The sequence below is a fragment of the Kogia breviceps genome, chromosome 3, assembly GCF_026419965.1.
Source record: "Kogia breviceps isolate mKogBre1 chromosome 3, mKogBre1 haplotype 1, whole genome shotgun sequence".
Lineage (NCBI taxonomy): Eukaryota > Metazoa > Chordata > Mammalia > Artiodactyla > Physeteridae > Kogia > Kogia breviceps.
In genome coordinates this window covers 28,067,208-28,088,487 of record NC_081312.1, presented here as the reverse complement: position 1 = coordinate 28,088,487, position 21,280 = coordinate 28,067,208, and the positions used below count along the sequence as shown (strand labels likewise).

At 53.1% G+C, this 21,280-nt stretch overlaps 2 protein-coding genes across 5 annotated transcripts in view; one reads left to right on the top strand and one right to left on the bottom strand.

The window, feature by feature from the left end:
- The first annotated feature begins 105 nt into the window (after positions 1 to 105).
- Positions 106 to 1,740, top strand: ISCA2 (iron-sulfur cluster assembly 2). Of its 2 annotated transcripts, none has more exons than XM_059055936.2 (4): positions 106 to 213; positions 415 to 520; positions 638 to 753; positions 1,204 to 1,740. In XM_059055936.2, exons 1-4 carry the CDS (start codon positions 143 to 145, stop codon positions 1,376 to 1,378), a joined length of 468 nt encoding a protein of 155 aa, XP_058911919.1. In that variant the 5' UTR covers positions 106 to 142; the 3' UTR covers positions 1,379 to 1,740. The 2 variants fall into 2 exon arrangements, with proteins under 2 accessions (XP_058911919.1, XP_058911920.1); XM_059055937.2 differs by having other exon boundaries at positions 114 to 213; positions 418 to 520.
- A 2,769-nt stretch (positions 1,741 to 4,509) lies between these two features.
- The window catches only part of LTBP2 (latent transforming growth factor beta binding protein 2), a 98,309-nt gene continuing 81,538 nt past the window's right edge, over positions 4,510 to 21,280 (bottom strand). The window contains exons 19-35 of one of the 3 annotated variants that reach the window (XM_067028087.1): positions 18,130 to 18,249; positions 16,939 to 17,061; positions 16,601 to 16,726; positions 15,104 to 15,226; positions 14,881 to 15,006; positions 14,355 to 14,477; positions 13,155 to 13,280; positions 12,420 to 12,563; positions 11,357 to 11,548; positions 11,146 to 11,229; positions 10,310 to 10,438; positions 9,894 to 10,031; positions 9,636 to 9,803; positions 9,061 to 9,342; positions 7,918 to 8,067; positions 7,312 to 7,466; positions 4,510 to 6,942 (exon numbers count right to left, since the gene is read on the bottom strand). In XM_067028087.1, coding sequence (XP_066884188.1) covers positions 7,321 to 7,466; positions 7,918 to 8,067; positions 9,061 to 9,342; positions 9,636 to 9,803; positions 9,894 to 10,031; positions 10,310 to 10,438; positions 11,146 to 11,229; positions 11,357 to 11,548; positions 12,420 to 12,563; positions 13,155 to 13,280; positions 14,355 to 14,477; positions 14,881 to 15,006; positions 15,104 to 15,226; positions 16,601 to 16,726; positions 16,939 to 17,061; positions 18,130 to 18,249 — 2,300 coding nt within the window. In that variant the 3' untranslated portion in view covers positions 4,510 to 6,942; positions 7,312 to 7,320. Of the gene's footprint in view, positions 7,467 to 7,917; positions 8,068 to 9,060; positions 9,343 to 9,635; positions 9,804 to 9,893; positions 10,032 to 10,309; positions 10,439 to 11,145; positions 11,230 to 11,356; positions 11,549 to 12,419; positions 12,564 to 13,154; positions 13,281 to 14,354; positions 14,478 to 14,880; positions 15,007 to 15,103; positions 15,227 to 16,600; positions 16,727 to 16,938; positions 17,062 to 18,129; positions 18,250 to 21,280 lie in introns of all 3 variants that reach the window. The other 2 variants (XM_059055759.2, XM_067028088.1) reach the window with 2 other exon arrangements.

Below are 21,280 nucleotides of genomic sequence, written 5' to 3'. Positions count from 1 at the left end.
ACTTCTAGCCAATCAAATCACTCCTCCTCCTGCACCACCCAATAGGTGTGCTCAGAGGCGGGGTCTCTGTGGATCCCTCTTCCCGAGGCCCAGACGCAGAAGGGGATTGGGATAATGCGAGGGGCGGTGCTTGTGGAAGAAAATGGCGGCCGTTAGAGGGTTGTGCCTAACCGCTGCGGCCCTGAGAGCAGTCACTCCCTGGCAAGGGGGCAGGTACCAATCCTAGAAAAGCACCTGGGAAGGGTGTTTGGTTCTGCGCCTCCAGGACTAAAGGGAAACTAAGGCTCGCGGGGGAGGTGAAGGTTTGGCGTGAGGCTGTCCAGGTGGAGGGACTTCAGGTTTGGCATGAGGCTGTCCAGGTGGGGGGCGCCGGGTGCCTCTCTGCTCCCAGGCTCACCCTCCCGCCTTGCGCAGCAGGCTCCTCGCGGCCTCCCGCGGACCTCGGGCGCTTCGGGAACTGTCGTCCTCCAGCCCCGAAGCTGGCGAAGGGCAGATCCACCTCACTGACAGCTGCGTCCAAGTAAGAGGACGGACGCGGGACAGCGGTGGCGGGCGAGGGCCGGGAGTGAGGGGATCTCCCCTTGGCTCACCTTTCTCCCCTTGCCTGGCATTCTTGACCCCCCTTCTTGCATTTCAGAGGCTTCTGGAAATCACCGAAAGGTCAGAATTCCTCAGGCTGGAGGTGGAGGGAGGTGGATGCTCCGGATTCCAGTACAAATTTTCACTGGATACAGTTATCAACCCCGACGACAGGCAAGGAGAAAGGGGTGGGTTCCCAGAGAATGTGCAGGAGGGATAAAAGTGTCTCCAGTTTAAGGTGCACTTTTATTCCACATTTAAAACGTTTGCTAAGGATAATTTAACATCACCCTTCTCACACAGTGGGGATACAGTGAAGATTTGTTGTCTTGATTCAAAATAACTAAGTCACAGGAGGAAAACTGGCCCGTCTAGGTGCATAGGGTAGTTGGTCGAGGGTCAGGCTGGACTAGAAAGATTCCAGGCTTAAATCTCTAAACATTTCCTAGTATTCATTCTGTTGAATCTTTTTGCCTCAAAGAAGATCAGCACCTGTTAGAGGTAATAAGGGAAGCTTCCTCTGTATTTCAGAAAACAGAGGATGTGCATGCATCTCTGGGCTCAGAGGGTGTTGTGTTTTTCGTGTGTATGATATACATTAATGCCTTCCTCCCATCTTTTCAGGGTATTTGAACAGGGTGGGGCAAGAGTGGTGGTTGACTCTGATAGCTTGGCCTTCGTGAAAGGGGCCCATGTGGACTTCAGCCAAGAACTGATCCGAAGCTCATTTCAAGTGTTGAACAATCCTCAAGCACAGCAAGGCTGCTCCTGTGGGTCTTCCTTTTCTGTCAAACTTTGATGTGATGACAGGTGACCCAGAGATTACTATCATCTGTACGGATTTGAGAAACCTGGGATTAGAAGAATTCTAGAGGTTTCCTTCCAATCATGTCCTTCTCACAATTTGATTTCCCTCAATCCAGGAATGCTGTGTTTCACCACTATTTATTTTCAGAATGTGAAGCTTTTACTCTTGAGTTAATTTCTCCCACACAGTTGTAAGGCCAAGCCTGTAGATGTATTACCTAAGATTTAGTAACTTGTTGAAACCAGTATCATCTGTAGAGCCTTCCAACGTTCCAGAATTTGGAATTCTCTGGCCTTCAGAGCTACTTGTACATATGTGTTATAGCTATGTATAAAAGCTTCATTTTAAAGAAAGTCCTTAATTACTTGTGTTGTGGATCAGGGTCACAGATTGGGTAGGTTGAACACTGGTTACTAGGCCAGAGAGGATGAAAAAGGCAAATGAAATGTTATCTTTTTCATCTCATCCTTCCTGAATGTGCTAGTTGATTTACCCTTATTTTCTATGCAGCCCATTCTCTGCTTCCCATTTGTTACAGCAGATACGTTTTCCTCTCATACTCATGAATCTGCTAGATTCACAAAACCAATCGCCCATCACCCAGAAAACTTGGGCCTAAACCTCACCTATACTTGAATTGTTTGAAAAATAGCTTCCATACTCCATATTCACACAGACGTTTTAAGCTTCTTTGATCCTTTAGTGACTGAATCTTTTTAGAATATGTTGCTTCACTTACCTTACGGTATAAAATGTTTCTGATCTCATTGCACAGCAGGAAGTGGTCCCTTTGTTGGCATAGATAATAGATACTTGGGGATTTTTTTTTTTTTTTTTTTTTTTTTAGTTTGGACTACCAGATAAAATGCAGGATGCCTATTTAAATATGAATTTCAGATAAATAGCAAATAATTGTTAGTATAAGTGTGTCTCAGTGAATACTAGAAATTATTTGTTGTTTATCTGAGATTCAAATTTAACCGGGTATACTGTATATTTATTTGTTAAACTTGGTAACCTTACTTTAGAGTCACTGAAACACGAGCTTTTTAGCCACAAATTCCAATGAATTTTAAAGTACTTGTTTGGTATAGCACTTAAATAGGCTAAAGAGCTAGAAATAATCGTGGTATGTGTGTGACGGAGCTGGGGCAGCCAGAACTGCATGGTGGGCAGACAACTAAAAAAGATAAAAACACCACCACCATGACAAATGATTAATGAATGCTAATGCTGGGGAAACCATAACCAAGTTGATTCTGTAAGGATTATTGGTTAAACCCATCTTTTCCTCGAGAGCCTAAAAGTTCATGTCGGCAAATCTTGCATTTCTGGACTGGATTGAAATTTTTCTAGACTGGATTGGAATTAAGGTCATTCAGTAAAGAATTTACCATTAGAAAAATAGAAATACAGAATTTAGAGACAAAATATCTGAGACAGAAACTTCATACTTACATTTTCAATATGAGAAAACCTAGGACTTAGAGAAAACAAACCTATTGTGTGTGCAGTGTGTACAAAGATGAAAGAAAGGGACACTCAGAAAGCTGAGCAGTTTTTTTTTTAGCAGATATCCAGGGAAGGGGGCAGAAAACAGCATACTATGGAAGTGTCTGTGTGTAACTTTACTAAGCCATTGAAAGTTGCTGCCAATACCTGGGCCTAATAAGATTTTCAGCTCAGACTAAGTCCTTTCGTCCTCATTAGAAAGAGATTTTGTTACATTTTAGGTGTTAAACCTCTTCTTCCATGATATTTTTGTGGGTTATTTATTTATATGGTGATCTTAGCACAGGCATAATAAATAGCTTTAGTTGTTCAATAAACAATTAAATTCCAGTGGTCAATTAGGCAGGAACAGGGTCTCTTTGATTGACCATGTATAAATACCTCATATTAATGGAAGAATTGGAATTTTGTCTTTACAAAGGGTGGGTTAGGGAGGAATCACCTTATTGCACTGGAAAAGCTTCATAGGGAAACCTGAGGTGGTGACAAGAGGTCCCCATTGGAGGAGGGCTATGTAGAAATTTTAAGAACACAGGGCCGAGGGAGTTGATAGCATCAAGGGGACAGGACAGTTGGCTTGGAATAATAGTAAGTGATGGTAAAATAGGTTTAGGATCTTCTGCAGGCTCTTCTGACCAGATGCCCTCTTCCTGGCAGGCCGTAAAAGCCAGCAGACAGTGTCACAAATTTTGCTCACTGTGCAGTTCATTTAGGAAAATGTTATACTTTTCCAGTATCAGCTGAAAGATTTTTTTGCCTCCCTATTACTTTGAGGGGAGGTTATCAAGACGCTATTTATTGCAGAATTGGTTTTATTTAACTTCATAAGCTAGTGACTGCCTGGGGCAACATGCCCCACCATTGCCGTAGCCAAACATAATTGTGTAAGAACTGAAGGCACAGGAGCCCTCCCTCTGCTTTATGTGTGAATCTTTATGTTGTTGGCTCAAAAGAGGGGGCTTCTTGGTCGACATCCAGATCTTTCCTTGTTGCGGAATCATACTCTTCAGTTACATGATTGATAGTGACCAGTGGTATATAAACTGTAGGTGTCCCACCCACCTGTAGTTTCTTTGGGAATGTTGACCAGTTACAAGGGATTCAGAAGTAAGAGATTAGGAAGGACTACTAAGGTAGGTGTCCAAGAAGATACTCTTCTTTCTCTAACTTTTCTTCTGAGAACTGCGCCCCATTCTTTTGGTCTTTTGTCATAAAGCGTGAGTGGAGGGTCAACATTTGGCAGGAGCATCCTATACAGAGAAGTGGGCAGCACTGACTGTCATGGGGTTGCCCTCCCGTGAACTCTGGCCCTGAACTGACACCCTGCAGTGGGCAGAGCCTAACACTGTCCCTCGCGACATTATCATGGCCTTGCACGTTTGTCTCAAATGCAGGAAACTCCTCTACTTTTCTAGATATCTTGCACTGATGTTTATGATTGCTCTTTAAAAATCCTTGTTTACCATTTCTCCACAGAAATGCCACAGGGCTGTTTAAAGGAAGTTTGCTTTAAGAAGTTTTGAAATAATTATCATCTGGCTTTGATTGTAAAATATAGTCAGATAAGTATATAAAGAGAGGGAGCATTTAAGCAGTCTGTATCCAGCAGCTGTATTTAAAAATATTTTATTTTTCAATAGGTAAGACATATGGTACAAAATTCAAAACGACACAAAAGGGAATACAGTGAAAAGTCTCCCAGTCCTGTGCCCATGCACCCTGTTGACCTCCCCATCAACTACCCTTGTTTCTAAGAATTGAGCCCACAGGTACAATTCCGTAGATATAATGTGAAATAACATATGCACAAGAATGTTCATTACAGCATTATTTTTAATAGCAAAAGATAGGAAACAATGGACATACCCATTAATGGGGGATTGATTAAATAAATTATGATTTATCCGTTCATTGGAGAAGTATACAGTTATAAAATAGAATGAGACAGCCCTTTATGTGCAAGTATGTATTAAGTAAAAAAAGTGCAGAACATCCTGCACGGTATGCCATTTGTGTTTCTAATACAAGGAAGTATGTGTATATGCGTGAAATGTCTTGGGAAGGGCGAGCAGGAAGGGGAGGGGTGGGAGGAGGAGCGGTGGGAACAGCATTTAAGAAAGTGCAGCACTCGAAGGGCATATTGAGGAATGGTGAGTTCTCTGAAATATGGCGTGTGAGGTGGAGGGGCAAGGATGAGGTCAGCAGATATCCAATTCTTTTCCCCCTCTGTTTTAGACAAATAGCAATAGCAGCGTACGCTTCACTTTGTTGTATAACCTTCCTTTTCCCCTTAATCTATTTTGGAAATCTTACCCAGGCATTTAGAGCCACTTTTTTTTTTTTCTTATTAGGGCTCCATAGCAATTAATTGCTTCTAACCTTTTGCTATTACAAATAATGCTATAATAAATAACCTCTTACATATGTCATTTTACATTTGGTAAGAATATATCTGAAGGTTAAATTCCAAGAAGTGGAATTACTGATTTAAAGAGTAAGTGCTTTTACAATTTTGAAAGACACTGCCATGTTATCCTCTTCAGAAGTTGTGTCAATATATACTGTCAGCTATGTACGCGAGTGCCTCTTTCCCCAGGTGCTTGCCAAATAGGAGTTTTATCAAATTTAAATCTTTGCCAATCTGACAGTTTAAAAAAGTGTCTCAGTGTCGTTTTAACTTGTGTTTCTTTTTATTATGAAGGAAGGTCAGAATATTTTCATATGTTTAAGAGCTATATATTTTTGTCTGCTGAGAACATCTCAACTAGTATAGTGGCCTAGAACAAATTATTTAAGCTTTGTAAGTCCAAGTTCCTCATCTGTAAATTGGGAATAAAAATAGTAAGTAGGATTGTTGGATGATTAAATGAAATTTGTGTACAGCATTCAACACCGGCCTGGCACATAGCAAGCATTCAATAAGTTAATTTGTGATGGCTGACAGAGCAGCAGGTAGGACAGGACAGATTAAATTAAGAAAAGAGCATTCATCTCCATGTCTTCAGGCACACAGCCTTGTTCATTTACATTGCCATTCATCAGAGAAATGCAAAGTCAGAGCTTTCTTTGTCTTAGAAGAGGAAAGAACCTTTTCCTGTTGGATACTGGAACCCAATCATAGGCTATCGGCAGAGCTGGCGAGGGGCTAGCACAGCCTCATCTCTAATATTTAGACTCAGCCAAGAAATTTGGTTTATAAATTTGGTTTAATATGAAATAAAAACAAAAACAGAAGAGCCCAGATGTACATTTTTTTTATTCCACCGTGGTTTTAAACTCCCAGCTAGCCAAGGTTGGAGTGAGTCTCTACTTGTAAACTCAGTGGGATGCCAGCCAGCCGTTTTATGAAGGGGAAGAGGACAGAGGCCTCTGAGTAGAGAGAAGAAACAACATAGGAAATCTCGCTTCCCCTAAACAAGATTACACTGTATTTCATAAGCTAGAAAATAGACCTCTTTATTTTTAGCACATCAAACTGGTGTCCACAAAAGGAGAGCCCAGGAGAGATTTGTTTCCCGTAGGAAGCAGTATGTATTTAACAGAGGTCTTCAGAGGCGGGCACCCCGCTTTGTGGCAGCCCTTGCTGTGGTGTACAAGAGCTATTGCTGGGTAGAATCTGAATGTTTATCTACCTGAAGCTACTGAATATTTTCTTTAGACTTGTATAAAGCCCTGGCTCCCCCCCCCTTTTAAAAAATCAACTCCCCATATTTTTTTGCGTTGCCTTTTTGCTGCTTAGGCTCCTTGCTTCCCTTCATCTGTGTCTCTTACTAGCAGTATAGTATCAGTCTTGCTTCTCTGAGATGAGGGGATCTTCTGCCCCTCCCCAGGGCCACAGAACTGGCAACAAGGTGGAGATGTGGCACAGCTGGCCCAGACCAGATTTGCTGAGTGGTGGTGATGGTTCTTGGGAGGAGGCATTGGAGTCACTCCCCAAACTCCCCCCAATCCTTTTTTGCTTGATAGATTCTGAAGGACCATCCCAGGGCAGATATAGCCTCTGATCCAGGTGTGGAATCATCAGGATGATACGTGGATCATGGCTGGAAAAGGGTGTGTGCAGTGTGAGGCCGAAGGACCTTGCATGTTTGCACAGCTTGAGGGGCTGGTTCAGGGCCATCCTTTGGTAAGCATCCCATAGCAAGGCCAGGACAGATGGCAGACTGGGCCTCACGGCCAGTGGTTGAAGCATTAAAGCATTTGGTGGTGTTTGAGCCAAGCAAGGGCATGGCGGTGTGGAGGTGGTGACAGAAGCTCACAGCCAGAGCCGAAGCTGGGGGAGATGAAAAGCAGGTGAGGCTGGCTGCAGGGCCTCCTGCCCGGTGTCTTCACGTCGTCTCCCCAACCAGGAAAGCTTCCTCAAGGCCCCGCCTGTGGCCAGGGCCCATTTCCAGGTAACTGCCTGCACTGACCCCTCGCTGCTACTCCTTGGCGGTGCAGCGTGGGGGGCCTGCCTCGGCAACATGACCTGGGGGGCAGCGGCAGCGGTAGGAGCCCTCCGTGTTCTCGCAGTGACCGTGGACACAGAGTGCTGCAGGCCCGTTCAAGTCATCACATTCATTCACATCTAAGAGGAGGAGAGGGGAGAGAGAGCTGTCGGGAGCCCACATGCCTCCGGCCTGCTGCCTCTGCCCCTCTGGCCACTAAGCCCTGACCCCTGCCCTGCAGTGGAATCCTAGATGTGGCGGCCGGAGGATAAAGCCACTGCCCAAAAGGAAGCAACTCACTGACACAAAGCCGGTGATAGTGAGCCCATACTGTGACCATGCTGTCTTGTCCCTGCCTTTCTTCTATGCGGGAACCTCCATGCAAAGGGCTTTCTAAACACAGCATAGACCTTTGGAGCTCTCACCCCTCGGCCTGGAGCCCGGCAGGCCCGCTGGGGGGCAGCAGTGGATCTCCCAGCTAGGCTCAGTCCTGTACCCTCAGTGAGAGCAGTGGGCCAGTCTGACTTTTCCACATGGAGCCAGCAGGGCCGTCCGGCTCCCTGGGCATTGCCACTCTGATTCCAAACCTACCCACACAGGCCATGTTGGCCGTGTCCAGCTGGAAGCCCTCAAAGCAGTCACAGGTGTAGCCCTCCTGCACGCGCACGCAGCGGCCGTTCTCACAGCCGTTCAGGATGCCGCACTCCTCCGCCTGAAGCCCTTCAAAGCCGGCCTGGTGCTCTGGTAGGAGGGAGTCAGAGAGAGAAGGGGTCTAAGGCCTTGTACTCCACTCTGGGGCCCTCGCCCTCTGCTCAGAGGGTTTCCCCTAATGAACTCCTGGGGTCGGGGTGGGAAGGATCATAACACTCACAGAAAGATGCTGAGACCAAAAAGCAATACTCTTAAAAGTAAGTACGTGTCATTTTAGATGGGGAGGCACGCTTACTTTAAATGAGGGCTCTGGGGAGGTTGGGACTCAGTGCTTTCACAACGCCAGGGTTCCTGAGCGCTTGGGTGTCCCTGTACAGTTTTGATTTTGTTGTGGTTGGCAGCAGGGTATTTTGTTAAAATCTTTACTTAAGTTTTTTTGGGGCGGACATGATTGGTAGCAAAAGGGAATTACCCTCACTCACCACAAAGCAAAACTCCTCCAAGATCTGCCTAACCCTCTTCTTTCTCTAAGCAACCCCCGTCCCCTGGAAAAGACCCTGTCCCTAATCTCAGTGCAGTTTTGATCAGTCTGATGCAGTGGCTGTCCCTGTGGCAGGTATCGTGTCCACTGCACAGATGCCAGGCCCAACTTCCTCATTAGAATCCAAGTCCTGAGTGCTGGGGTCATTGCCACTTACAAACTGGGTCACCACTGTGGACCTTTAAAGTGATTAGAAATCCTTGATTCCCATTTCAGGTCACAAGTGTGAACCTGCAGAGCAGGGTATCCTGCATACTGTAAGTGGCGCGGTGGGAGTGTGCTGCTGTCCCCCTCTTCAACTCCCACAGGCAGCTTTTGAGGTTGGGATGATGCCCTGTACCTCTCTGTGTCCCCTGTGCTAGTCCATCAGAGGGAGGTGATAGTGTGTGACCCAGGCGTTCGGAGTTTTCCCTTGAGTGACCCATGAGAGGGCCTGGTGGTCTTTTCCCTCCCCGTCCTCACCCTGTTGACAGTGGCGAGCTGATGGAAGTGAAACAGCCTCAGAGCCCCCACCTCTTCCCCATTTTTGCAGCAACACAGACCTGGGTGGCTGGCCACGTAGTGGGGCTGGAGTTCTGAGGGCTGCAGGGGAGGCTCAAGGACCGGCGTGCGATCCCCTGGGCGGCTGGCCATGTTGGGGAAGAGTGGCTCAGGGATGGTGTCCTCGGGGCCCAGGTAGTTGTAGAAGGGGACCCCGTCTGGGCCATAGAGGCTGTAGTGCAGGTCCTCGGGCCCAGGGCCATACTCATAGCCGGGCCGGAAGTGGACCCCGGCCTCCCGCTCCGCTTCAATGCGGGCTACGTTGCACAGCTGAGCGTAGACCTCTGTCAGGGAGGAGGGAGAGAGGAAGCTGGGCCTGGCTCCTGGTAGCTGAAGCCTGGAGTGCTGTTTCCCCAGCTCACGCTCACCACCCCACGGAGAGAAGGAGCATGCTGGAACTGCCGTCCTCTCTCCCCCGCTCCGTCCTCAAACAGCAGGGATGGAAGACAGGACCTTGACTTGCCCTACTCCGTTCTAAATCCACCCTTCCAAGGTGAGGACATCCCTACCCTGGGGCCCAGCCCAGCTCTGCAGGTGTCCCCCCTTCCCTCCTTCAGGCACAGGCCGCCCTTCTCACCAGAGCTCCTGGGGGGGCACAGAGCACACTGCTGGCTCCAGGCCTCACCGTCCTGGCAGCAGCACTCGGTGTAGGTGGTGTGGCGCCCGTGCAGGGGATGGCTGCACACGTAATTGGTGACTTTCTTCCAGCAGATGTCCGTGTGGATGTCATGGTCAGGCAGGTCCTCTGGTGGCACAGGGCATGGAGTCATGTGAGCCCCCCCAGCCCAGATCCGCTCTCCCTGCTGCCCCACCACCCCATGGTCTCCCCACTGACCCGCACCGCTGGTGCTGTTCACGCAGCGCTGCTGGCTGAGGTCCAGGGTGAGGGGTGGGCTGCAGAAGCAGTGGAAAGAGCCTTCCGTGTTCATACACCCGCCATTCTCACAGGCCAGGTCCTGGCACTCGTCGTGATCTGGGAGGCAGGGAGATGGGAGGAAGGTCCGGGGCAGTGCCAACGCGGCCTGCCCAACAGGCCACCTTCAGGGAAGGGGATTTTCTTGTAACTGTGTCCCCTCCTCACCCCCTTCCCAGGGATGCCTTTCCGGTAGGTTCCCTCACCTCAGACCTGCCCGCTATAGCGGGTGTCTTCCCTGGGCAGGGGAACTCCCAGCAAGAATTGGGCTGGCTGCCAGGGGTGGGTGAGCACTCAGCTCTGGGCCCCAGGGTGGGGAGGGGCGGCAGGCGTCTCACCCTCACACTTCCTGCGGGCCGCATCGTAGTGGTAGCCAGGATCGCACAGGCAGATGTAGCCAGGCACCGTGTTGAGGCACCGGCCGTTCTGGCAGAGACCGGGCCCAAACATCACACACTCGTCGGCATCTGTGGGAGGGCAGAGCTGAGGCGAAGGGAAGGCGAGAAGCAGGATGGGGCAGCTCTTAGGACTAGGGGTTCCAAAGCCAGACTGGCTGGGGTCGAATCCCGGCCTTGCCACTTGCTAGTTGGGTGACTTCGGGCAAATTGCTTAAGTTCTCCTTGCCTCAGTTTCCTACCTAGAAAATACGGATACCGCTACTTAACCTCTTAGAGTTATTATGACGATTAAAAGGTTAATACACGTAAGGTGCTTAAAACGGTGCTTGGCACATAGCAAGCATTCAGGGGGAACTACTTCCGTTTCTGTTATTTCCTTTTCCAGTTGCAGGTGTGAGCCCATACCTGAACCACCCTTTCTGAGTGTGAGTTTCCCCAAAGTTTCGGGCTTCGTAAGTGGGGCCAGGGAGACCAGCAGCTGCCTCCGGCCTGTGTCCCTGTGTCCTGTGACTGGGTTAGTCAAGGCATCATAGTTTGTTCCTTGGAGGGTTCAGCCTCGAGTGAGCAGAGAAACCAAAGTGGGGTTGTATAGACCCTCCAGGAGGAGCTCAGGTCAGAACTTCCAGCTAAAAATCTGCAGCCCTGGGACAGGAACGTTGGAAGCACCCTGAGAGGCAGGGCCTGCATGCAGAGCTTCCCTGGGGGCCTCCTGGAGGACCAGGCCGGGCCTAGTCGGGTGAGTGGCGTTTGGGAAGGAGGGTCTATAGGGAGGTTACCTGTGTACGTGGTCTGTCCAAACATCCAGGCTCCTTCCACAGGGATGTAGCCTTTCCCACTAGGGCAGATCTCGCTGAATTCGACTGTGCAGGGAGGCATCCAAGCTCAGAGGGAGAAGGGTTTTGCCACACCCCCATCCTCTCCCCCCTTCTTTCAGTGTCACCCTGCAGAGCTGACCCTGAGAGGATTTGGGACCCCTGGGGGCCTTACTTGAGTCCTCGGCTGGGCACAGATCACAGGCATCTCCCCAGCCGGTGCCCTGGGTGCAGCAGCACTCGGCCTGCGTGGTGTTCCGGCCCAGAAGGCTGGAGCAGGGCGACTGGCCCTTTTGCCCAGAGTAGCATCCCATGCGGATGGGGCCTGGGGGGTGTTCCCCTGGCGGGGCCTCAGGGATCTTCTGACCTATATGCGATAGAAGCCCCTTATTATTGTCTGTTCAAGGCCCCCTGGGGCACCCTAGCCTTTGAATTTATTTTCAAAGTTAACCATTTATATAGCGCTTTACAGTGTGCGAAATGCTTCCGTTGTCTCGCCTGATGCTCTTCACACCCTTACGGAGAGCCAACCCTCAGCCCTCTGACATAGAAGAGGCAGCCGAGCGGCTTCGAGAAGCTAGGTGACTTGCCAAAGCCGCCTAGTGGCTTAGCAGAGAGTTGACCCCCGTTCCTCTGGTGCCAAACCCCCGCTCCTTCCAGGGTACCATCCTGCCTCCCTCCACTGCAGTGGGGCGCCCCCAGTCCCTGGCATACCGTATGGGCAGCCCTCTCTGCCCATTCCTCTGCTTCACACTGTACCCCTGCCCCTCCCACCCTTCCTTGTCCTAAGTCCTGCTTGCTTTCCCCCAAGTCAGAGAAGTCCAGCTGAGTCCCAGTCCAGCCAGGGCTCAGAGGCTGAACCCAGCAGCAGCTCTCGGTGGAGTGGGACGGGGAGAGTCGAGCTTAGCTCAGCTTCAGAGTCTCGCTCGGCCACGAGCTCCCCGGGGTTGGATTGAGGGTCCCTCCAAGGCTCAGTCTGAGATCCCCGGGGCCCCCCTAAGTTGGCATTATAGCTTCTTGAGCCTCCTGTAGGGTCGTCACAACCCTGCAGCCTCCTGGAAGTTCCCTGGCCTGGAGCAGACTCGGCACCACGCTCTCAGGCTCCTCGCCGCTCGGCACTCCATCCCTGAGCGGAAGCCCAGCCCGGCCCCCATCCCTCTCAAGAGCTGGAGCAGTGGAAGTGCTTTGCAAGCCATGGAGTGGTGGTGCACGACGACGGGGTGGGGTCCGGGGCTCACCTCCAGCCACCCGCGGTCGGCAGCGCCCCTCCTGAGCATCGTACTCCTCCAGGTCGCTGGCGCAGAGACACAGGAAGGAGCCCTCCACGTTCTCGCAGAGTGCCGCCCCGCACACCGCCAGCATGAGCTCGCACTCATTCACGTCTGCCAGGCAGGAGGACAGGCTCGTGGGCGGAGGAGAGGCAGCCCAGGCACCCCTGCCCCTGCCCCAAGCCCAGCGGGCAGGTCCTTGTCTCATCCCCCCCCAGAGGAACAGGCTAGGCCTTGGGGCAAGCGTGGAAGTGGGTGTGAGTCAGCAGGAAGGAGGAACACATGAGCACAGGGCATGGGAAGGAAGAGGAAGAAGAAGGAGAAGGGTGGCAGGAAAGAGTCCGTAAGTGGACAAAGAGGAAGGGACCCTTCCTCTGCACGGTCCCCAAATGCACCTCTCGAGTCCTTAGGGTCTCTGGGGAAGGGTGGTGACTTCACTAGTGTGCTTGCTTCCCCTGCTGGTGGAAGGTGGCCTCGCTTCCTTGACCAACCTGGCCAAGGTGCCCCTGTAGGGTGGAGCTGCAATCTCCCTCCCTTGCCACTCTATGAGGACCCCTTATGGAGCCGTGTTAGACCCTGAACATTTCAGGAGGAGGGCCCTAGGGCCCCTCTACGCAGGGCAGCCAAGATCTGTGGAGATGGGATCAAGGGCCCAAGGGCCTTCCCTTCCCTGGCTCAGAGCTGGCTAGCCCACAGGCTTCTCACCGACGCAGTCCCAGCCAGAGGGCGAGGTCTCGAAGCCCTGGTCACAGAGGCAGCGGAAGGAGCCGTCGGTGTTGTCGCAGAAGCCGTGGCTCCCACACGTGGTGTCGTTGGCACACTCGTCTATGTCTGCGGGACAGTGGAGGCTACAGTGTAGGGTGTGCTCTCTATTCGCGGGGAATTCTTATTTATTTGGTCTACGAACACCAAGATTTCTGAAAGCTAACTTCTGAATACAGGAAAGGAAAACTCTAACACTGACATTCCTCTTCAATTTTTCTGTAAGCACTGCTGTATGGAAAATACACAAACTTCAAACAGAAAAATAGTTTCTAGCTGGATACCTGAAAAATAGGTGTCCTCAGGCTTCTCACCCTGGACACCCGCTCCCGACTCACCAGCACAGTCTCCAGTCGGGGCCAAGTGGAAGCCGGGCTGGCAGCCTGGGACACAGCGGTAGGAACCGGGGCTGTTCTCACACCTCCAGGCCCCACACGCTGAGTCGCCGAAGTCCTCACACTCATCAGTGTCTGTCCCCAGAGTCATGACAGGGGACAGAAGCGGCCGGGTCACTACTCTGGCGCCACCTCTCTGGCATTAAAAGGTCATGCCCCGCAACCTCTGGGATCCTTGATCTGTTCCAAACTACTGTGCTCATGTCAACCCCCAAACATCAAGCTCAGGATCATTTCCCCTGACCCGCAGGGCTGAGCATCTAGGAGGTGAGCACTCTGCTATTTAGGAGAGCACTGAGCTGGCTCAGTGCTCAGCCTCTGTGACACTCCTGTCCCCCACACCCTGCTCTCTACAGCAGAGCACTTTCTACTTCTCTTTATAGAAAACCTTCCCCAAAGTGTATTGTGGACAGTCGTCTTCGTATCTGTCTCTCTTGGTCAATTTCAAGATTGTCCATAACTGTCTATTTGTTCCAGCAAAAGACATTGAACCCAGGTGGTGTTTAATCAATATCTCTTGCATCCGTTTGGCTTTAAAAACTAGATTGTGCGCTCTGCTAGCACAAGTACATCCTGAGACAGTCCCTGAGTCAGCAGAGGCTCAATAAATGCATTGGATGACTAATCTGTGGAAAGTCCTCTGCTTCCCGGAAGCTGGGGGTCCAGGTCCCAGGGAGCTGCGGAGGAGGCAGAGTGGAGGGGACAGACGTGGGGAGGAGCCCCGTTCGCTCCCCCGCAGAACCCTTACCCACACACTCCCCGCTCTCTGGGGAGGGCTGGAAGCCAGTCTTGCACAGACAGTTGAAGGAGCCCTCAGTGTTGACACATTGCCCCCCGAGACACCGGTCAGTGACTGCACACTCGTCCACATCTAGAATAGAGACGTCTGTCAGCAGGACCAGCCATGGGTGCCCAGGGCCCTGTGCAGCTTCCTCTGGGCCCTGAGGAGCCCATAGGAGGGCCAGGGAGTGGCTCCAAGTAGTAAAGTGCTGGAAGGTCTGAGGGAGAGTTCAGAGCTGGAAGCCAGAGGCCCGACTGGGAGGCCGAGCCCTGGAACTGGGGCTGTGTCAAGGGGAGAGAGGATGAGGGCACCTGCCATAGACACCATGGAGAGGCCCTGGAGGAAGACTGAGTCCCTCCTGACACCTGGCTCCCATCACATCACTCAGCCTCCTATCTTCCCATCCTGGGTGGCGGGGGTGGGGGGCGGACCGTGAGCATTTTATTTCAGTACTCTAGATAGCCTCTCGCGCCCCCTGCTGCTGGCTCCTCACCCTGGCAGCTGGCGCCGCCCTCTGCGCTGGCAAAGCCGGGGGCGCAGAGACAGAAAAAGGACCCGTGGCTGTTGAGGCACTCGCCGCGCGGTGCGCAGTACTCCTCTCCCACGCACTCGTCCACGTCTGCAGGGAGAAGATGGGCTGTGCTGTCTCCCGGGGACGCTCCCGCCTCCCCGCGCACTCTGCCCCCGTCCCCGGTGGGGAGACCTGAGCCGCTCACCCTCACACACGGTGCCATTGGCCAGCTGGAAGCCCGGGGGACAGAGGCACTGGTAGGAGCCAGCCGTGTTCTTGCACTCGCCTCCCAGGCAGCTGCTCTGGGGTTCTTCACACTCATCCACATCTGCAGGGTCACACAGGGAGGAGGGCAGCCGATGGCAGCACCTCCCAAGGGCAGGAGCCAACGGGGAGGTCTCCAGAGGACCTGGCACCTGCCCGAGGAGACTGGACCCATAGGGGCATCGTTCCCTTGTAAAGCAGCACAGCTGGGAGAAGCTGGCGAGGGAGCCTTTGGGGAGCAGGATGACTGCAGCTCCCTCCTTCTGTCCCAGCTCCCCCCGCCTCTGGCAGCTCACACAGTGCCCACCTTGGGGACACTTGACCCTCCCAGCAACCCTGGCCTAGGGTGGCCGAACCCCACTGCCCTCATCATGGCTGAGATGGCTGAGATTTCACTGAGAAACAATGGGAAGGCAAATGAGAAATAAGCTGAGGAAGCAGATACAGAGAACCTGAGAAGGTAACAAACTAGATTATTTAAATTGGCCTACAGATTGCCTGGTACAGGCCAAGGTTTTTCAGAATATGGTCCCAGCACCCACCCTTCCAAGGAACCCTTGAGGACCTTGTTAGATGACAGATCCCAAGGGCCCCCAACAGAGGTGGATTTAGTAGGTCTGGGACAAGGCCCCGGGAAGCTGCCCGTTGAACAAACTCCCCCAGCGATTCTGACACGCGCTGAAGCTTGTGATCCAGTGACTCAGTGGTCCCCTAGACCCAGATCTGCAGTCTCCTTTCCGACTACTGTTGGGGGAGGGGCAAGAATAGGTGTCCCCAGCTAGCCCACCATCTGAGGTGAGCGCCCTTCTCTAAGGGCGATGAGTTCGTCTCCTGCTCCCTGCCTGCACTCTTCTCCCCCACGGCGGGGGGGGGGCGGGCCTCTCACTTCACAGGTGTGGCCCAGGGCGCTGGGCCGGTAGCCCCGCTGTCAGTCCCTGCAGGAGAAGGAGCTGGCAGTGTTGGTACAGACTCCCAAGGGGCAGACTCCCAGAAGGGCACACTCGTCTAGGTCTCGGGCAGACGGCCAGCCAGTCACCCAGGGGCCTAGGAGGCCTCCCTCCACCTGGTGAGGCGGGAACAACCCCACGCCTCTGGCTCCCTCTCTGAGCTTATAGGACTTTCTGGGGGTCCCTGGGGATGGGGAGGCCCTGGCTGTGAGCCTTCTGTAGGGCAACCCCAGTACCCTCTCCCCAGGATGCTCCTGGGGCGGCTCTGCTGTCAGCTTCCCTCTTGCCTCCGTGACTCCCTTTTCTTCCTGTCCTCACGGAGGAGGAAATAGAAGCTGTCCCTGGGGCCAAGTCCACTCACAGGGTCCTCTAGCCTAGCCTGGAGACCCTCAGCATCAGCCCCAAGCTGGGGGACAAATGGAGTGTTCTTTGAGAGGTAAGAGGGCCTGTGGTCTCGGTCCCTCTCTGCCAACCCCCCTCCCCCGGGTTACCTTCGCAGGCGGTGCCGTCCTCATTCACCCAGTACCCACTCTCGCAGGCCGAGCAGGTGAAGGAGCCCTCCGTGTTGAGGCAGAGGCCCGTGGGGCACGAGGCCCGGCTGGCACACTCGTCAACATCTGAAACAGGCCATTGAGCTCTGTGTGGGGCTCTGCAGGACAGACATGCCAGGCTAGCCAGAGACCAGTGGGGCGGGAGTGGGGCAGGGTGGGGGAAAGGACAGGTCTCGCAGCCACATGTTGGGTCAGCATGCTCAGGGATGCCGGGCCAGAGGGAAGGAGCTGCAGGCTGACTCGCTGTGGACAAAGCGTGCTTCCGATCTTCTTTGTACCTTGGCAGCCCTTCTCGTCTGAGGTGACCTTGTAGCCCGGCTCACAAGAGCATCTAAAGGAGCCCTCCAGGTTGATGCACGTTCCATGGGTGCAGACCCCAGGGGTCAGACACTCATTCACATCTGCGGGAGAGAAGTCCAGGATGGCAGGCTGGCCTCATCTCCCTCACGCAGCCTCCATCATCAGGCTGAGAGCATCTCAATTACGAGGCCAGGGAATCAGCATTCAGAGGGGCCATAGGCACCCTGGGAAGGACAGGAGGTCCTTCCTGCTCCTGGGCCCACCTACTTAGACAGGGTACCCTTCTCCCCTGAGCTCACTTCAGCTCTACCTAGCGACACAGAGCATCCTGCAAATTCCTAGAAAAGGGGGCCAGGTCCCCCAGCCCTGGGACTGGTTTGGCCCATCTGAGGACACCTGAAGTCAAGTATCTAAGACCTTTGACTCACCTTATAGTGAGTCTGAACCTCTCTGGTCTCCTACCCGCCAACCAGACCGGCATATCTCATGTTCCCAGCCCACCCACCAGGTTTAATAGGTGAGTGGGCAACGCAGAGAGAGGGCAAGTTATGCCCGGGTGGCTAAGTGACAGTCTCAAGGGCCTGGGAAATGTCTGCCCTCTCCAGAGCCTCAAAGCGTCTATTCACAACTCAGTCCCTCCTGGCATTCTGAACCCTGGGCCCTTCTTCCTGTAGGGGCTGAGGGGAAAGAGCAGTCCTCCTACAGATGACATGCAGCACCCCTCCCCCCGGAGGTAGAAGAGCACCCACTGTTCAGTGAGGCATTGCTGTTAGACACTGAGACATTGAGGTGCAGAAGAGCAGAAGACCACTCCTCCCTGGGAAACACACCACCGGTGTCAGTCTCTTCCAAAGACGCTTGGTACCTCACTCTACCTAGCAGGATCCAGCCACAGAAGCCGCTGGGACCGTGGGCTGTAGCTCTTGGAGGGATATGGCCAAGGAGCTGACAGGCCCCACCCGCCGCCCCCCCAACCCCCACCCCCGGCTGACTCAGAGGGCAGAGCACCAGGAACTGCAGCACACCCATCTCGTCCCCGGCGTCATCTGGGAACCCAGCCAGGTCGTGGAGGACACTAGCCTCCAAGCCCCTTCCCCTTCCTGTTGTGGGCTCATCCAGGGGTCCGAAGGCCAAACAGCCCCCTCAGTGCCTTGGCAAGCAGCCCTCACCTACACAGCTCCCACTCTGGCCCGTGTAGCCCTCCTCGCAGGGCAGGCAAGTGTAGGAGCCGGGGGAGTTGACGCATCTCCCGTCAGGGCAGGTGCCAGGGTGATGGCATTCGTCGATATCTGCAAAATAACAGCCCCGCCCACCTTGGTCATCTCTGGGAACCACAGCACATGGGTGGGCTGTGAAGAAGCAAATCCTTGACCCTGCCCTTGGCTGGGGAGAAGGAGGGATGTCTGTTTCCGTACTGATGGAAACTAGGAAAAAGTGAGTGCTGTCCTGTGTGCCCAACCCCACCTCCCATCCACTGTCCTGGACAAAAGAGAGATGGAAGACCTTTAGGAAGGGAGACTCCCTGGTGAAGGAGGCTGCCCTGCCACTAGCTAGGGGAGGGTGAGAGAGCCTGACTTACTGAGCTGGACTCTTGGGGAGGGCCTTTGTGTCTCCCTTGTTCCTTTACAAGGGGTGACAATGACGTGTTTGGACGTGCTTGGCAGATCCCAGAGGCCCCAGCATAGATCCTAGCTGGGCAATGAAGGCCAAATGGGCTGCCCTGCACCAGGAAATGAGGACTGAGGATGACGCCCCAATCTTAGATGTGGCCAAGACCAGCCCTGAGGCTGATGCAGTGTGAAGGGTGGAGGCCGGCAAGGCTTCTCCGCCAGAGAGGAGACTTCTCTTCTAGCTGAGAACCTCATAGAGCTCCAGCACCCACTCTGGTGAGATCCAGGAAAGTCAGCCAGAAAGGATGAGTCTCAGCACCGACCGGACAAGTAGGGGAAGGGGTGAGCCACGGAGAGAGATCAGCCAGTCCTGGGGGCACGACAGAAGCGGGGCGGGGGGGGGGGTGAGCTTTCTCCCAGGAACTGCATGCAGGGCTCTTCCCAGCATGAAGCTTGCATGATGGGCGGTCCGCCATGCAAGGCACCCAGGCGACCTGGGCTGAGTTAGGGAGGTTGTAACACAGGGATTGAACTCTGGGTCAGGACCGCAGGAGGACATTCTGCTCCTCTGGCCCAGTGGCAAGGCTCCCAATCACTATTCATGACAGACAGATTGACCGAGCGCCAGATTTACCCTCCCTGTGTGGATAACAGTCATTCTCCTGCAGGGAGACCACCAGTTCATGTAGGTTCAGAGGCCCTACTGCCCACGGGGAAGACCTACTCAGCACACACGGAGGAAAGAAAGGCAGGAGGCAGGGCCGAGGGTCAGAACACAGGCTTTCTGCAAAGGGACTCAAGCCAGCAGCTGTCATTATAGAACAGGACATGGGCCCGGAAGTGGAGGGTGAATACGAATCTCCTCTGAGGTTGTTTGGTCTACAGAAGACCGGGTACATCAAAGCCCTCTGTCCCAGGGAACCAGGTACCTCTCAAGGTCAAAACTTCACCCTGAGGGTCCACATGAGGAAGACATACACAGGGCAGGTGGTTTTTCAGGGGGTGCGTGTAAGGAGATACCCAGAACTCCCGGGCAATCTTGGGGACACTGAGATAAGGCTCACCTCTGGAAAGAGGGCAGCCAAGAGCCCCTAGCTGGGCCGTGGTGGCACCAGGCTAAACTATTCTAAGGGCTTCTGTAAAGATAGAGATGGAGAGAATGAGACAGAGGTGGAGGAAATGAAGGTCCTAGGGCCACCAGCTTTGGCCAGCACCATGGCCCGCTGGCCTTGGCTGAGGTACCAAAGGAAAATGGGCAAAGCCATTGGGAATTATCCACAATTCCTGCTTCAGGGATGCGAGACTCCGGGATGAAGAGAAGAGAATAAGGCAAGGATCCTCCTCTAAGACCACACTGAGGAAAAATGGAGTCTTTGGACCTCTCCTGCAGGGATCAGGCGGGATAGGAAGGAGATTAGATTTACCAGGAGCAAAGGGCCCTGAGGTCTGCCCTGCCCCAAATGTTCTGGGCACATCTGTGGAGGTGGTGCCCGAACTGTTTCACACCGGGCATTAGGAGACTTGCAGGGCGAAAGCTGTTCACTAAGAATTCAGCTCTCCACTTCTGGGCCATGGTGGGCTTGTGCCTCCCGGTCCCTTGTGGTTGGATGGGGCCAGGGGACTAGTGCTGGCCAATAGCTATGACGTGTGTAATTCATGGGCCCAAACGTATATTTGTGTGCAACCCTGCAGAGTGCTCTTTCTTTCTTCCATGAACACCGTCCACATTCAAGATGCTGGCTATTCCTTTAGCCGGGTTCTAGGGTGAGGAAACGTGGGGCAGGATGTTTCCTCATGATGGACATGTGGCCTTGGTTAGATATCAAGTCTGTGGTGTCCTAAGTCACTAAGGTTGAGGTTGGTTGTTAATGTAGTATAACCTGGCCTATCCTGGCACACCACCACTGGCACACCTGGCACACCTTCCTCAGACCAGAGCCCCAGCCAGCAATGCTCATGTGTGAGAGGTCTGTCATCAGGTGAGAGAGGGAGGGCAGAGTGTCAAAGCAGCCCACAGTCTGCACCTGAGCCAGGGCAGGCCTCTTCTAAGTGGGGGTGGATATAACGGAGCCACTAGCCTAGCCGACTAAAGGAGCCAGATAAAGATTCTGGGTGAAGTGGGTTCCATGTTAAAGGCACGGGCTCTGATGTCACCAGATATCTTGAGGCTGTTGCACCAACCTCTTGGTGCTTGGAGCCAGATTTTTCTGCCTAGTCTAGGGTTTGAATTTTAATCTAAGCTTATGGTATGTTTTGGTAGCTTTTACCCTGGTCCTCAGGGGCGGGAGCTATCTGTCTTTTTATTGCTATGTTCCTAGCCCATGGCTGGGACCCAGCTGGCACTCAACAAGTGTTTGCTGACCAAAGAATGAGACCATGTGACTAACTAAACCTTCACATCCTTTTGGTATGAGGCTGCTGAAGAGATCCCAGAAGACCCAAGGAAACAGTCACCCCCACGGACCAGCTTGCCAGCCTGCTGTCTGTACACTGGGAGGATCCTGGAGCTTCTCTAATGGGCACTGCAGCCTCTGCGCGAGGAAGTGTGAGGGTGCTGCCTCTGCTCCTTGTGAGAGCACATGGTGGGGAGGGTGCTCCACTCAGGCACCAGATGCTCAGGTGACCTTGGATGTGGGTGGGGACAGCAGAGCCCTGGCAGTCTGCAGGGGAATCTAACCCCTTTCCATGGGAACCCAGAGTCCCGGTACGG